Source organism: Diaporthe citri, assembly GCF_014595645.1.
Source record: "Diaporthe citri strain NFHF-8-4 chromosome Unknown scaffold_1, whole genome shotgun sequence".
NCBI lineage: Eukaryota > Fungi > Ascomycota > Sordariomycetes > Diaporthales > Diaporthaceae > Diaporthe > Diaporthe citri.
The window spans coordinates 3,547,699-3,562,709 of NW_025064846.1; the positions used below are offsets into that span (position 1 = coordinate 3,547,699).

At 53.3% G+C, this 15,011-nt stretch overlaps 3 protein-coding genes across 3 annotated transcripts; 2 read left to right on the top strand and 1 right to left on the bottom strand.

Annotated features, from left to right (window-relative positions):
• Window positions 1–3,306: 3,306 nt before the first annotated feature.
• INS49_000966 (uncharacterized protein) lies at window positions 3,307–6,799 on the top strand (the record flags this gene model as incomplete). The annotated part of the gene is made up of 5 exons (XM_043161800.1): window positions 3,307–3,686; window positions 3,763–3,957; window positions 4,018–4,317; window positions 4,603–6,425; window positions 6,519–6,799. 5 exons carry the CDS (start codon window positions 3,307–3,309, stop codon window positions 6,797–6,799), a joined length of 2,979 nt encoding a protein of 992 aa, XP_043030306.1.
• Window positions 6,800–9,418: 2,619 nt separating this feature from the next.
• INS49_000967 (uncharacterized protein) lies at window positions 9,419–10,355 on the bottom strand (the record flags this gene model as incomplete). The annotated part of the gene is made up of 2 exons (XM_043161801.1): window positions 9,419–9,468; window positions 9,533–10,355. 2 exons carry the CDS (start codon window positions 10,353–10,355, stop codon window positions 9,419–9,421), a joined length of 873 nt encoding a protein of 290 aa, XP_043030307.1.
• Window positions 10,356–12,193: 1,838 nt separating this feature from the next.
• Window positions 12,194–14,921, top strand: INS49_000968 (uncharacterized protein; the record flags this gene model as incomplete). The annotated part of the gene is made up of 2 exons (XM_043161802.1): window positions 12,194–13,761; window positions 13,814–14,921. The coding sequence occupies 2 exons, from the start codon at window positions 12,194–12,196 to the stop codon at window positions 14,919–14,921; spliced, it is 2,676 nt and encodes an 891-aa protein (XP_043030308.1).
• Window positions 14,922–15,011: the final 90 nt, after the last annotated feature.

Here is a 15,011-nt window from a genome sequence, read left to right on the forward strand (position 1 = left end):
GTCAAACTCCCAAGCCGCCATGCCTCGCGGACTGCGCACCTTGCGCGTTTTGCAACCCGGAGACGCGATGGCCAGGCTGAATGACAAACCTCTTACCAACGACGCTGCCAGCCCCAGCACGGGCAAGGAAAACCAGGGAAGCCAGGGAAAACAAGGAACCTCCTTTTCCACACGCCTGCAGCGCAGCGTCTCAGCGCGTCTGCCAACCGCTCTGGGCAATCAAATGCAGCGTGACCGAGTCGACGCCTCCCGCGTCTTCCGTCCCCCGTTCCGCACACATGCAACCACCGCACCGCACCGCACCGCATCCACAATTCGCTCGCCGTATTTTGCCCTGGTCCTGCTGGCCGTGGGCTGACCACAGCCTCCCCCCCCCCCAATCGCACCCCTCGCATCCCGAATGCCCGATGCCATCGCGATGGCCTCAGGGGTCTCTCTTGGCCGCTGCCGCTCTCGGTCGCTACCATGGAAGGACCCAACAGCTCTCAGACAGACAAACACACACACACACACACACACACACATACAGCTCACATACAGCTCACATATGTGCCGTGACGACAGTCTCGAGGGGGCCAATCTGCCTCGACAATCGTCTCCCCCGCCTTCCAAACCAAATTATGTACCTTGGCTACCTGCCTGCCTACATGCACCTGTCTTGCATCGCATTCCGCCCTCAACTTCCTTCCACATGTCGCCAGGACATCGGTGATCTCTGGGCCCAATTTCCGACCCACTGCCCATATCACGGTGTTCCCCGGCCTACAGGTTCCTAAACCATCTTGTTCGTCCGCCTAGCCTGCCAATACCCGCCCTTGCCACTATCCCGGAAGGTCTGGGTCGATGCAACCAAGGAGCAACTTGCTGCTTCTTTCTGTTGTTCCATCCTTCTTCTCTGGGTCCCTCTCCTCCCGGTCGAAGCCTCGCTTAGGAACCCTCCTCCCCAGCGGGCCTCCTCGCCCTGCAGCGCATCGCCTCGATCCGGAAAACGAAAAAAAAAAAGGCGTCATAGGCTTCAGGTATGAGTATGAAGTGACGAGCGACGTCAACAGCGAAGAAAGGGACCATACGCAAGGCCCGACTGTCTGCATACGCACATCGAGCCCGCATACGCCGATGCCACACCATGTGACAGTCGCCCCGTATGAGGGAATTGATGAGTGCTCGGTGTGCCCAAGAGATCGCCTCTATGCCGCCAGTCATCGCTATAGTACCGTTATCGCTATAGTACCGTAGAAAACAGCCTTCGCGGGATCGGACGTCCATCGTTGCGAGTGTGGAGGCTCCGCACCGCATGCCATGTTTTTTCGTTTCAACACCTTGTTGCGATTTGCTTTGCTTTGCTTTGCTTTGCTTTGCTTTGCTTTGCTTTGCTTTGCTTTGCTTTGCTTTGCTTTGCTTTGCCGCGGGGCCGCTTGCCATACATCCATCCATCCATCCAGGTGACGTCCACTCGGCTCCTGAGCCCGACTTGCATGTGGCCGGCCCCATGGGTCCACCCCAGATGCGCTCCTCCAGCCCCGCTAAGCGGCCAGGTCGGGGGTTTCGCCCTCCGGGGACCTGATCAATAAGTTTCCAGCTTCCGTGTGCTGCTTACGTGCTGGTATTGCTGGAACAGGAATTTTCTCCGGGGAGAACAAACTTGTAACTCACTTTCCATTCACAGGGAGCTAGAATACAATTATTGATGCAACTTACCATTTCTATACTAATATTGTAATTTTTAAAAAAACCGAAAATACTTTTAAAAATTACCTAATAAAAATAAAGTATTTATTATAAACTTATAATATTTTTAACTTAATAAATAATAATTCATAAAGAAAAATATAAAAATATTAACCTATTATTCATAATCATTTTTAAAATATTTAATATAGCTCCCTGGCCGTGCCCTCTATTGGCTTATGTAAGCCGAGATTTTCTTCGTATTTGAGGTGAGAATATCTCTAAGCAGTATGGCACAAGAATCCATGTAACACTCCCGACCAGTTTGGGCAACTACATTGCTGCCGGGCAACGTGCAAGTCGTTCCAATCGATCATTGCGAATCTGCAGAGCCTTGTCGACGTCGATCCTCATGCAAGGCATGGACAGCCCGGCCTCGGTATCGAGCTGCAGTGCGACACGGACCGGGACAAGCTACTTAGAGAGGTGAAGGCAACGACTGACACTACGACCTTCCTCCAACCTTCCTCATTGGTGTGATCGTGGGGGTAAACCTGGGAACGTGTCCTCGAGGCCAAGCAGGAAAGTGGATGAACAGCTGCGCCCGCATGCGCAAAGCTTTCGAGATAGAGGCGACTATCACGCTTGTTTGGGACTACACAGCTGTCTCTGCGGCCCTTCGCGACATGTGAAACTGGAGACTGTGAAACCCGCACCGGATAAGCTCACAACCATGATGGTACTTCCAGATAGCTATATGCCGACAGATATTTATATTTCAAGGAATTATTACTAGCCTTAAAAGGAAAGACGCTTTCTAGACAGGGAAAATACAACATCAAAATAATATTAATTTTTTCCTTTTAAAAAAGAAAAACGGTTTTATTTAAAGAAAGAAAAACACAATACTTATAATACTAAATTTATTTATTCTTTTTTTTTTAAAAAAAAAAAGAACATTATTTTTACCTTAGTTTTGCTTGATTTCTAGTTAATAGCAGTGTTATTTCAAGCGACTTGAGTGTTTAGCCTGTATCATGTAGAATGCTGCGGTTTTCCGTTACGTTACATGTACAGATGTGGATTAACGCGCCATGTCTATGTGCTAAGCGCGGTCTACGCCCTATTCGGAATGTCGCCAATCCTCGCTATGCACCACGACTGTCACAATGCTTGCCCGTTTAAGTGATGCAAGGCTTCGGGTGTCACTGTACCACAGTGCCAAGTTGGAGCGCCATCGTTAATGTGATGTAGCAACATGCAACTACAAGCACGAAAACAAGCTTATCCAGATCACAAGCTTGTATTCTCAGTGGAACTCGCCTCCCTGTCACTGGTGGGCTCTGAGGCAGGAGCAGCGGAAGGGACGCCTCCAGCTATCTGGAGTGTTCCGTGGCCTCATGGACGGATTCGGAAAGCCAACCGCTATATAAGACGTAGACATGGCCCGCTGTCGAGAGCAGAAAGCTTACTGGGAAGTCCGAGGAACCCCTGGTGTCCATCCCAAGGCGTTGCAACTCATTGTTACTTGTCAGAGTTCATGAGGATATTCTGACTTTGTCCAAACCGTTGTCGGCTTGAGATCTCTCCACTTTGACAACCACTTGCACCCCATACTACTATTGCACATCACCCACAATGTCGTTTCACGCGACCTCATCACTGTCCCAAGGGGACCAACTCCTCTTCAACAAGTACGGAAAGGGACCAACAATCCCCCTTCCTCACTACACTATCAGGGACGCATTCCAATCAGTTGCCTCCGCGTATCCACACGCCACAGCTGTTCGCGAATGTTTTGACTCCGAGAGGACGTTGACATACGCTGAGCTTGATGCGCGCTCCAACGTGATAGCTAACTATCTTGTGCAAAATCATGGCGTGGCCCCGGGCCAGAGAGTTGTCTGCGTCTATTCTCGATCCATCGAGATGTGCGCGTTCATCTTTGGTGTCTTGAAAGCAGGGGCGCAGTACGTCCCGATAGACGGCGCCGTTATGGTAGAGGCCAGTCTGAGGCAGTGAGTGCACTTTTGCTGCCCTTCTTGATCCCGAAGTGGTTAAAGCGTTTGAGGCCCATTTTTAACATCCTCGCAGTGTTATCTACGACTCAGGAGCGAGCGTTGTGCTTTGCTTCTCCAACTTCAAAGACAAGGTTGAGAGGAGCATGCCAGCTGGAAGCTCCGCAAAGGTTGTTGCTTTTGACGCCGCGGATTCCATCTGGACGACCGGAGACACGCAGAGGCTGAATGTCAACATTCAGTCGCAAGATGGCGCCTATGTCATTTACACGTATGTTGACCCTTATCGTCAAATTGAATCCGAGCGTGAAAACTAAAACCAAAACCTTAGATCTGGCACAACCGGGAAGCCAAAGGGCGTGGACTGCAGCCATATGAACCTCTGCAATACCCTGCTCAACGAGCCAGGCAAGCTTGGCATCACGGTCGGCACCGAGGTTGCCTGCGTGCTGATGCTGAGCTTCGACCTGTGCGCTTGGGAGATTCTTGGGACGTTAATGAACGGAGGTACCTTGAACCTTCGGGGACCTTCGCGCAGGGGGGGCGACCGTGAGATCTGGAACGCATGCCTCGGTCGCGTTGACGTTGTCATCAGCACGCCGACTGGGGCCCAGAAATACTTCCCAAAGCGGTCCGAGTTCCCAAATCAAAACCATCGTCGTGGGAGGGGAACCTTGCCCCGTCTCATTGGCGGAAGAATGGTAAGCATAATTTTCTCTTCTTTCCCTCCTAGTTTTTCTGTGGCCTGCCTCGAAACAGAAGTATAAGCGAGCACTTTGACTATGCAGCATGCATTTGTTATGTACTACAATGTCGGGGGCTTACACCAGCCCAGAAAACATGTTTCTGTTGAATTTGCAAAGCCGATTCCTTCAGCCTTTTCAATAGGAAAAATTTCACTAACACATAAGAAAAGGTCTCCCCATGTCAACTTTTACAACATCTGCGGCCCGACTGAGATCACGATCCTGAACACTGCTCAACTCCACGAGCCTGGTACAAAGCTCACAATCGGGAAGCCAATTCCAAACACAAATGTGTACGTCTTGGACGACTCGTTGAATCCCGTGAGAATCGGGGAGATCGGCCTGATGTGGGTCGGGGGACTCAGCGTTTCCAGGGGATACGTCAACCTACCGGATCTCACGGCGCAGAGGTATCGGCCTGACAAGTTCGCGAGTGACGGCAGCATGATGTTCAACACAGGGGACCTGGGCCGCTGGCTCGGAAACGGCGAGCTCGAGCCCCTGGGCCGCAGGGACGACCAAGTCAAGATCAAGGGGTTCCGCGTGGAACTCGACGGTGTCTCTGCCACCATCGAGTCCTTCCAGGGCGTCGAAAAAGCCGCTGCCATCAAGATTGGCGAGGTGCTTTGGGGGTTCTACAGCGCCGCTGCCATGGTGGACGAGGTCGCTCTGAAGGCTCACCTTGCGACGCGTCTTAACCACTATGCCCTGCCTTCCAAGCTTGTTCACATGACGAGCATGCCGATGACCCCCGGCGGCAAGATCGACAAGAGGACCCTCAAGGAACTCGGTGCTGCTAATGAGCCCGAGATCACCAAGCCGGTCCAGGACCTCCCAACGCCACCACCCACGGTCTACTCCCAGGAGACAACTGTGGGGCTGTACAAGCCGGGTACCGTGGAGAAGAGCCTCGAGCGCGGCTCAATCACGGAAATGGAGAGCGTCAACGAGAAGGAGATCGAGTTGCCAGCCAAGAACGGCTTCCACGGCGAGAGATGGTTCCGCCACAAGGCCCTTTCTGCGTACAGGAAGCTGTTTGTTGTCATTTTCAGCATCAACCTCATCGGCTTCATCTTCATGCTCGTCAACGCGCCGAGCGAGGGCCTCCCGGTCAACAACATCGCGACAGCAGTGGCTGCGAACCTTCTCGCCTCGGTCCTCTTCCGCCAGGAATACGTCGTCAACCTTGTCTTCTGGCTCGCCACCCGCTGCCCGACGTCAGCGCCGCTCTGGATCCGCCGCCACCTCGCTCGCTGCTACCACATGGGCGGCATCCACTCCGGTGCCGCGGTGACCGCCACGCTGTGGTGGATTATCTTCGCCGTGCAGTCGACGATATACTTCGTCCAGGGCAGCGAGAAGTACCCCATCAACGGCGCGACCGTCGGGCTCACCTTCACCATCCTGCTCCTGCTCAACGTCATCCTCGTCATGGCGTACCCCACGATCCGGCCCAAGTTCCACGACCAGTTCGAGTGGACCCATCGGTTCGCCGGCTGGACGACCCTCGCACTCGTCTGGGCGCACATCGTCGTCTCGACCGCCTCCCTCACCCCCGCGGGCGTCCCGCTCGGCGGCGAACTGCTGCGCAGCCCTGCGATCTGGCTGGTCACTCTGACCACGCTCTCCATCGCGGCGCCCTGGATCCGGCTGCGCAAGGTCAACGTCGTTGTCGAGCCCTTGTCGAAGCACGCGGTCCGGCTGTACTTTGACTTCTGCACGCCGCCTCCCGGCCGGGCTGTCCGCATCACGGATAACCCCATGAGGGAGTGGCACGCGTTCGCTACGGTGACTGAGCCCGAAAAGCCGGGATTCAGCATCGTTGTCTCGCGGGCTGGCGACTGGACTGGTCGCACGATCGAGAACCCGCCCACGAGGATTTGGACTCGCGGTGTTCCGGCCTCTGGAGTCCTGCGCATGGCGCCGCTCTTCAACAAGATCGTGCTGGTTGCCACCGGATCAGGTATTGGACCTTGCTTGCCAGTTATCATGGGTATGTCTTCAAGCCGCCTCCTTTCCCCTGGCCCTAAATGAAGAGCCACCAGCACTGTTTCGCACAGAATACTAATCGAGATTGATTCAACAGCGAAGAAAGTCCCCTGCAGGATCTTCTGGTCCACTCCCGCCCCGGAAAAGACATTCGGGCGGAAGATAATCGACGCCATCTACGACACGGACCCCGAAGCGGTGGTCTGGAACACGCGCGAGCAGGGGCGGCCGAACATGGCGCTCGAGGCGTACAAGCTCTACAAGGCGAGCAACGCCGAGTGCGTTTGTATCATCAGCAACGGGCCCGTCACCTCCAAGCTGGTGTATGACCTCGAGACGAGGGGTGTGCCGGCGTTTGGCCCAATCTGGGATTCATGAGTATGCGCTTTCCCGCGATTTGTCTGTTGAGCTGGTGTGTTTTCCTTGGTGTTTATGACATCTTCCTACTGAATGACTGATTTCCTTGGATGGAATTTGTTTCTTTTTCATTGTGTACTCCGTCGCACACTCCTTGGGAATGAGGTGCAGTTTCATAACTGAAACGTACGTGCCTATCTGCTGGCAGACACAGACTTCGGCTGGGATTTCCATTTCTCCCACGCACAAGTATCTACTATTCCTAGAACGCCTGATAAATGATAGATGTCCTACCCTTTTCAATACTCCGCGCGTTATTGCGATTATGTATTGCTTTGCAGCGATCTGCGGCTTGCTCTCCGTCGGGAATGTGGAAAATACTGGAGCCCAAGGGGCTTTAATCAACAATTCATTCAAGGTATAATGCGTAGGTACATAGGCTCAGAATCTCAGAAGGTTTAATTGTTATCATTCTCAAATTGACGAGATGAACTGTCGGAATAAATCCAACTTTCTGGAGATGCGAACTCTCAATTATGAGTTCACTGGTTATGAGTCGCCCCATGGAAGTGATTTTCAAGTTTCTCAATTGTTTCTGACAGTATACTGAGACACAGGATACTGTATTAATACTAGCAATAGCCTTTATCAAGATAGTCTACTACTTTGTAGCTCCTGATAGACCCCACCATTGACAGTTAGGCCGTGATATACTTTGATTCGTTAATTATCCGGAACGGCAGTGCAGATAAGATAGAGTGCTTTAGCCGCTCCTCAATTTAACGTGGCGTTAGGTCTTCTGTAAATGGCGATATAGTTAATCTACGAGGGATTTAACACCTAGTCGCCACTCTTTGTCACTGATGGCTATCTGAAAGCCCCATTCGGCTTTTACAGCAGTGTCACGGCCTCACAATCGACGCCGTTCAGAAAGAAAATCTGCGGGATCGTGGTTTCATTCGATAAAAATTATGCGGATCACGTACAAAAGGAGACTTTTTGAGGATGGCCCGTCATTGTTGAGGCCGTTTTACGGTGCTTATGTTGCCTCCAGAGCATTCACCAGCTTGAAGTTCAGTCTGCTTTCATTTGACTTTTCTGCAGCAGTCTCGTCCAAAGCTGAGTATCCTTCAGTGCAAAGAAAGTGTATTAAACCCAACATAATCCAAGTTGTGTTACCGCACGACGAAATCGAGGCCATTGACAAGCCAGGCAATGCTGCCGGGTCACATTGTATTTACAGCCACTAAATCATAGGCACAACCTTATCCCATAGTCCTGACTCCAGTATCTTGCTACTATCTGCGGCCGTTCGGAATAACAGAATCATCATGAGACAGCGATAAATGATAACATCGTCTATGTCTCTAGCCGACTTGTTGTTTCTCTCCTGGTGGAATCGGTCCCACAGTGGCCAATGGTGCTCTTCCTCAGAATGGTAGACCACCAGTGCCCTCATCCTATCCCAGAGGTGGCTGGTGGGAAAAACGCGATGAACTTCCACGAGACTTTCCAGTTGCCTTGCTCCAGACTGGTTTTCATCCAGATCATCGACCAAATTGCGAAGAGTTCGCAGCGTTTTGAGATGGATTTCGCGGGCAGTATTAGGTTCAGGTTGTTCCCAGTTGGTGCTCTGCCATTGACCCTGTTCATCCGGTTGACTCTTTCCAACCTGGCCCACAGGCGTTCCTGGCGGTAATGCGCGGAGAACCTGGTCTTCGATCATCTGTTCAGCCTGCAACAAAACTATGGTAGTGTTGCCCAAAAGGATTGACCGGCCTTCGACATCTATTTGAGTTTCGCGTAGCCATTGGTCCACATCTCTCATTTGTTCAAGAACAATCCGTCTTAGAGTTCTCTGGTCATCAGGTGAGGTCTCAAAAAACCAGCCCTCAAGCTTTTCAGGTTCTCGAAGAAGCTTGAGGCACATGTGGAGGACCATACGGTGCCCACTGCAAATTCTGATATTTTCGTGAGAAGTCTTTGGTTCCCCGAGCGCAGCGTGTGAAGTCACGCCTTCTCCTGTGGCTACAATTCGTAGTTCTGCAATCGACAACTTAGTTGGTTCTGGTTCTGGTTCTGGTTCTGGTTCTGGTTCTGGTTCTGGTTCTGGTCCTGGTGCTTTTGCTGTCTCTATTTTTGCTTTTAACTTTTCCATATGTGCTGCGATCTCTGACGTTATAAAATGGGTCTCCAGGATAGAGTTAAGAGTATCATTCTGCTGGTGGCAAATTAATTTGAGATAAAGCTCTTGAACCTCTGGACTCCATTTCGAGGCTGGAGAATCAAGCCAGTCGAATCCGTGCCAATCCGGAGTGTCCTGAGTTGTTGGCCATTTGAAGATGTGGAATTGGCTAAATTCGTCGAGACGCGCCTTCGCCCAATAATTACCACTTAGGGCGAGGGCCGTGAGAGAAGGACTGGCCCCAATTGCGGTCGTTGGAAACAGCGCAGGAACGCATTTCGGTGTGTGAGCGGACAGACCAGCAATCAGCGGCAAGTAGACTTCAGAAACTGTTGCCAGCTTCAAGACAAATAGGCGACTCGGTCTCGGGCTCGGGCTTTCTCTGGTTGCAGGCAACTTCGGGGTCAGAACCCATGTTTCAATGGATTGTCGTCTTGTGAAATGGGTGGACAAATTCATTGTGAGGTCTGCTTCGACGATGCCACGTCCGCATCGCATCGCTGACCTAAGTTCTTTCAAACTCAGCGATCTAGATTGCTTGTTCCCCTTATCGTATCGCGAATAAGCACCGATGACTCCAAGAGCCGGGTGTTGGCGAAAGCCAATTTGAAATCCTTGCCCAAGGAGGATTGGGTAGTTTTGTTGATCGATGTCCAGCTTCTGGATTCCTGCCGTCGCCGCTCCAGCAACAATGGCTCCAATTTGCGCGTAAGCAGGGGCGGCCACGAGGTCATCTGGCAGATAATCCGCAGCAACTTCTCGTACACTGTTGCCCCAAACCTGGCACTCCAGTTTGTCTAAGCCCACTTCTTCGAAAAACCCGAGCCATGTTGCAAATGGGCGTGGAGATTGACTTGGATGAAGCTTCGAGGCAATTTTCCAGGCATTAGCCCACAAGCTTCTATTTCTAAGTTTCAGAGCAGTGTGGAACGATCCTGTGCTGTCGACAACCCCTTGGTCAGGTTTCTCGTCTGCACAGCCCGTGTCGTGTCCCCCGTCGACATGATCGCCATTCCTGTGTTCTGCAGTCCCGGACTGCGATGACAAGGCCGGCAACGAGTCTTCCCGTAGAATTGGCGTAGATGCTGTGAAATGAAAGTTCATCTCAGACCAGTCCCATCTTCTCGCCGTCTTTTGTGACCATTGTCCGATTGCAAGACGACTGGTTCTTCGTCGACCTTTCCCGGCTGCGAATATGGCCTGTAGCACAGTCGCCAGGGCAAAGGATATGGCGGCTAAGCCGATGAGGAGTGTGACTGCGAAATTGATTGGGTCCCAGTCGATTTCTGCGTCATCAGCCGCTTTGTGTTCCCTAAGAAGACTGAGCAGGGCTCGGAGCAGGCAGTCTGTCGAGTTGCTGTCTTCGGGACACTGAGAACCATCAGAATCCATGATATTGGTGTATGTGATCGCGAAATCGGGTGACAAGTGTGAATGGCAGCATGAGGTTGTTGCTGAGTTTGTCAGCTTAGCGACTGAGCTGATCAGGGCAGGTGCCATAGAAGTTTAAAACTAGGCATCAACGCTTTTGAGAAACAATAACGCATTACTGCCTTACGCTCACACAGGGGAAAATCGAAAATTGTTAAGAAGTTGACAGGCGTGCAAAGGCGATGGTGGGTGACACAACATGTCAGCTGCACTCCTGCCAGCCTGCCGGTTCATGTGCCACTGCATTCAACTGTTGAGACAACAAGGTGGCGTATTTGCATCTATATCAGCTTTGAAACACTGTGGGTTGATCACTCCTATGATCGAACATCAGAAATACGGCCTCAAGTGCTGTCTGGGCATTTTATAGTACATTAGCAAACCTCGCCCCGGTGCAGAATTGCAATAGTTAATGGGTCCGCAGGTCTGGCAGGGAAACTCGTAACATTGACCAAGGTAGAGACAGAGCAAAGTGCAGATGTGCTCTGCTACTTTGAAACACACCAACGTTCAATTTTCGTGACATGTTCTGTCACTCCATCAGCTGGCCTAAGCGAGCATCTAGAAAGGTAGGTATAGAGATGCCAAAGAAGCCTTGGCAGGATATAAATCCCATTAGAAGTAGAAGTCAGCACTGGATATAAACACCAAGATCCCCCAGATGAGCTGGAGCAGTAAGCCCATGTAATTTCGCTGTCCACTGTGATGGCCTGAACAGGATGCATTTTCTTCAAAACACTACAATACATAGATTTCACAGATATGCAGAGGCCCGTGTTCCTCTTGTTGAGAAAAGAAAGGGGCATTGGGTTTAACCCTGACATCCGAGCAAGGCGGAACCCCCACACCTGTTGACCACTCACGGAGTCAGGATTTCGCAGCGACGACACAAGTGCGCGCGGGATCAACAGCCGGGACCGGGGCCCCACGGAGGTTGTGGCAGGGCGGATCGACTCATGCAAGTCCACTTGGGTCATTGTCTCGCGTGTCAACCAAGTCTTATCAACAACCACAAGCAGAGGCACATGCCCACGAAGAAAAGCAAAGTAACCTGCCTGGCACTGAGCTGGGGACTGGAGCCGAGCCCATTCACCCTTGCCTAGGTAAACAGGACGTCCCACCTGGAGCGCAACCACCTGCTGCCCACGGTCATATCGCGGTCATTGGGTGGCGCACCCTAGGTTCGCCCACCTCCCGCCGCCCGCCCTCTGCCGCCGAGCATCACAGGCCAGGCCTCGTTCGTCCTGGTCGACGGCTGGGTCGGGGTCCTGCTCCTAGCAAGCAGCCCTCCCGATGTGGACGTACTGGACGCCAAAGACTACCGGGTACTTGTGGCGCCCGTCGCGCCACCACCCCAGCCGCACGCTCGCACTGGCTCTCGCCTAAGCCCTCGACTGCGGCTGATCCGGTCAATCAAGGCCTTCCCTCCTTATCGCCAACCAGGCCAGGGCCCCCACGCTCCCAGTCGCCCATCCCTCCCCTCGCACTCGGGCACGCGCGATACGGACATAGTGCGTGCAGAGAGCCCCTCTTTTCCACCTTTCCACGCGCCGTACTCAGTACCGCACGTTCCGGCCGCCTCCTCTCGGTGTCCCGGTATCCTCACGAGAATCTCACCTGATTCGACCCGGGTGGGCCGGATGCTGACTGATGCCGGTGCCGCGCCGCGCCACCGTCCTCTCAACCCGTCGTCACCAGGCTGGGCCGTCCCCGCCCTCGAGTCACGACCCACAACCATCTGTCGCCTCTCTGAGCCGCTGGCTTGCTTGAATCTGAGCTCTGGGCTCTGAGCATCCGCAATGGAAACCCAAAACCCTCAGTTGGCTCTTCAGCCGCAACCCGCGGCGCCAGTCCCGGAGGCCGCCCCACCTCCGCCGACCAAGAAGAAGTCAAGGAGCAGGAATGATCCAGCTAACCAGAAGCGCCGCTGTGTCAGCACGGCCTGTATCGCATGTCGGAAGAGGAAGTCCAAGTGCGATGGCGCCTTGCCCTCTTGCGCTGCCTGCGCCAGTGTCTATGAGACTGAATGTGTCTATGACCCAAATTCGGATCACAGGAGGAAAGGCGTCTACCGCGAGAAGATCGACAGCGCCAAGGCTAGGAACTCAACCCTCCAGATTCTCATCGAGGCCATCCTCAACGCCGCAGAGGAGGATGTGCCCGAGATCACAAGGAGGATCCGTACATGCGACAGCCTGGACACCGTGGCCGAGTCTATCCTGCAGGAAGACTTTGCTAACAAGAACAACGACGACACTCAATTCGATGACCAGTACACCACGGATCAGCCAGTGGAAGGGGAGAGAGACCTGGCCCGAAAGATGGGCGAACTCAGGATAGAGAACGGCACCATCCGCTTTATCGGGGGGACTTCGCACCTCATCTACCAAGGTGACCCCCATGACATGCCCGTGGAACCCGAATCCATCAGCCTCCAGACGAACGAGGACCCTGTCACGAGCTGGTCGGACGTGACCAAGGATAGGAATCTGGTCGTTCACCTGATGAACATGTACTGGAACTGGCACTACCCATACTTTACCACAATCTCACGCAAACTGTTCTGGCGAGACTTCCTGAAGGGCAAACCACGAACCTTGACAAAGGGCACGATATACTGCTCACCTCTTTTGGTCAACGCTATGTTGGCACTGGGCTGCCACTTCACGGATGTGCCTGGAGCCTTCGCCGTGCCGGGAGACAGTCGGACCAAAGGGGACCACTTCTTTGCCGCGGCCAAGAAAGTCATCATCGACAACGACGAGTACGAAAAGCCCAAGCTGGTCACCGTCCAGGCCCTGGCCTTGATGTCCGTACGCGAGGCGGGCTGTGGGCGTGAGGCCAAGGGATGGGTTTATAGTGGGATGAGCTTCCGCATGGCTCAGGACATAGGTCTCAACCTCGACGCAGGAGCAATTGCTTCAGAAAATGGGCAGATCAGCGCTGAAGAAATCGATGCTCGCAGGATAACGTTCTGGGGCTGCTTCCTTTTCGACAAGTGCTGGTCCAACTATCTCGGCCGGCTACCACAGCTGCCCAAAAACTCTTACAACGTCCCCAAATATAGCGTCTTCCCGGATGAAGACGGCGGGACTTGGTCACCATACGCGGACGGCGGATTCGATCAGACCCTGAGCCAGCCGGCTCGAACCCGGGCCGTTGGCCTCCAGCTTTCGAAGCTGTGCGAGATTAGCAGTGACTTGCTAATATTCTTCTACCACCCGAATCATATCGGCAGGTCAAGTGGGAAGTCGGTCGAGCTGAAAAAGCTCAGCGAGCTGCACAGGCGGCTGGAAGACTGGAGGAAGGAGTTGCCACAGGAGTTTGAGCCAAAGGATGGCCAGCTGCCAAATGTGATATTAATGCAGTAAGTGATTCTGTCTCATCCGCTGAGGCCACTGCTGATTTCAAATCTGTAGCATGTTCTATCATTTGCAGTATATCCATCTCTTCCGGCCGTTCTTGAAGTACAATCCTGCCACATCTCCATTACCACCGCACGTGTCTCCTCGGCGCATTTGCACGGCCAACGCCGGTTTCATCTCGAAACTCATGAGGTTATACAAGAAGCTGTACAATCTCCGGCAGATATGTAACATCGCAGTATACATGGTCCATTCTGCCTGCACCATACACCTGCTCAACCTGCCTGAGAAGACTGCAAGGAGAGACATCATCCATGGTGTGAAGCACCTGGAGGAGATAGCCGAGGACTGGCTGTGCGCCAGACGATCACTGAGTATCATCAGCGTCCTCTCCAGGAAATGGAACTGCGAGCTGCCAGAGGAGGCAGCCGCGATCCTTAAGCGAACCGATGAGAACTACGGCTATCTGGGCACCGGAGACGTGCCGTCACCAAATCAGCCCATGATGCCATCCGTGACACCGTCGCCCCCATCATTTCCCCAGTCACCTATTCTGCTCAAGAACAGCCCAAACCGGCCTGACGTCCCACCTTCACACATGGCACAGGACGCAGCTGCAGCCATGTCACCGGACCTCATGTCAACCATGGGCGTCGGATCAATAGCACCGACCAGCGTGCAGCCCCGCCAGGGGCCGACATCCGCCTCTGTCGACCCCGCCAGCAACCCCGGCCTCGCCTTCAACAGTCCGTGGGCGATGCCTGGCGTCAGCGCGCCTGCTATGCCGCGATACCATCAGTCCTACGCCCCAGTCCAGATGACCAGCAGCGGGCCTTCGACACAGAGCTCGCGGGCAGCGACTCGCAACGCCACGCCGAATTCGGTGTATGCCATTGATGGGCAGGATTGGTTCCTTAAGGATGGAATCAACTGGCAGCAAAATTTTGAGGGTTGGGGCATGACCAGCCCAACGAACAACAGCAACACAACGAATAGCAGCAATAACAACAACAATGCAGCCGGGGCTGGGGCTGGAAACGGTGTGGCTGGGAATGATGTATTTATGTTTAAGGGCCTGCAGGGGGCTGATCTGGATATGGGGGACACGTGGGATTTTGACAGCTCGATGACGAATCTGGACCAGATCCCCGGCCTGGACTGATCTATGTGCGTTTGAAGGGATTTCAAGTGTGTTGTTACAACCGAGTCCGAATTGTTGGTTTTATTCCGGAGGCTGGTTCTGTTCTTGCAC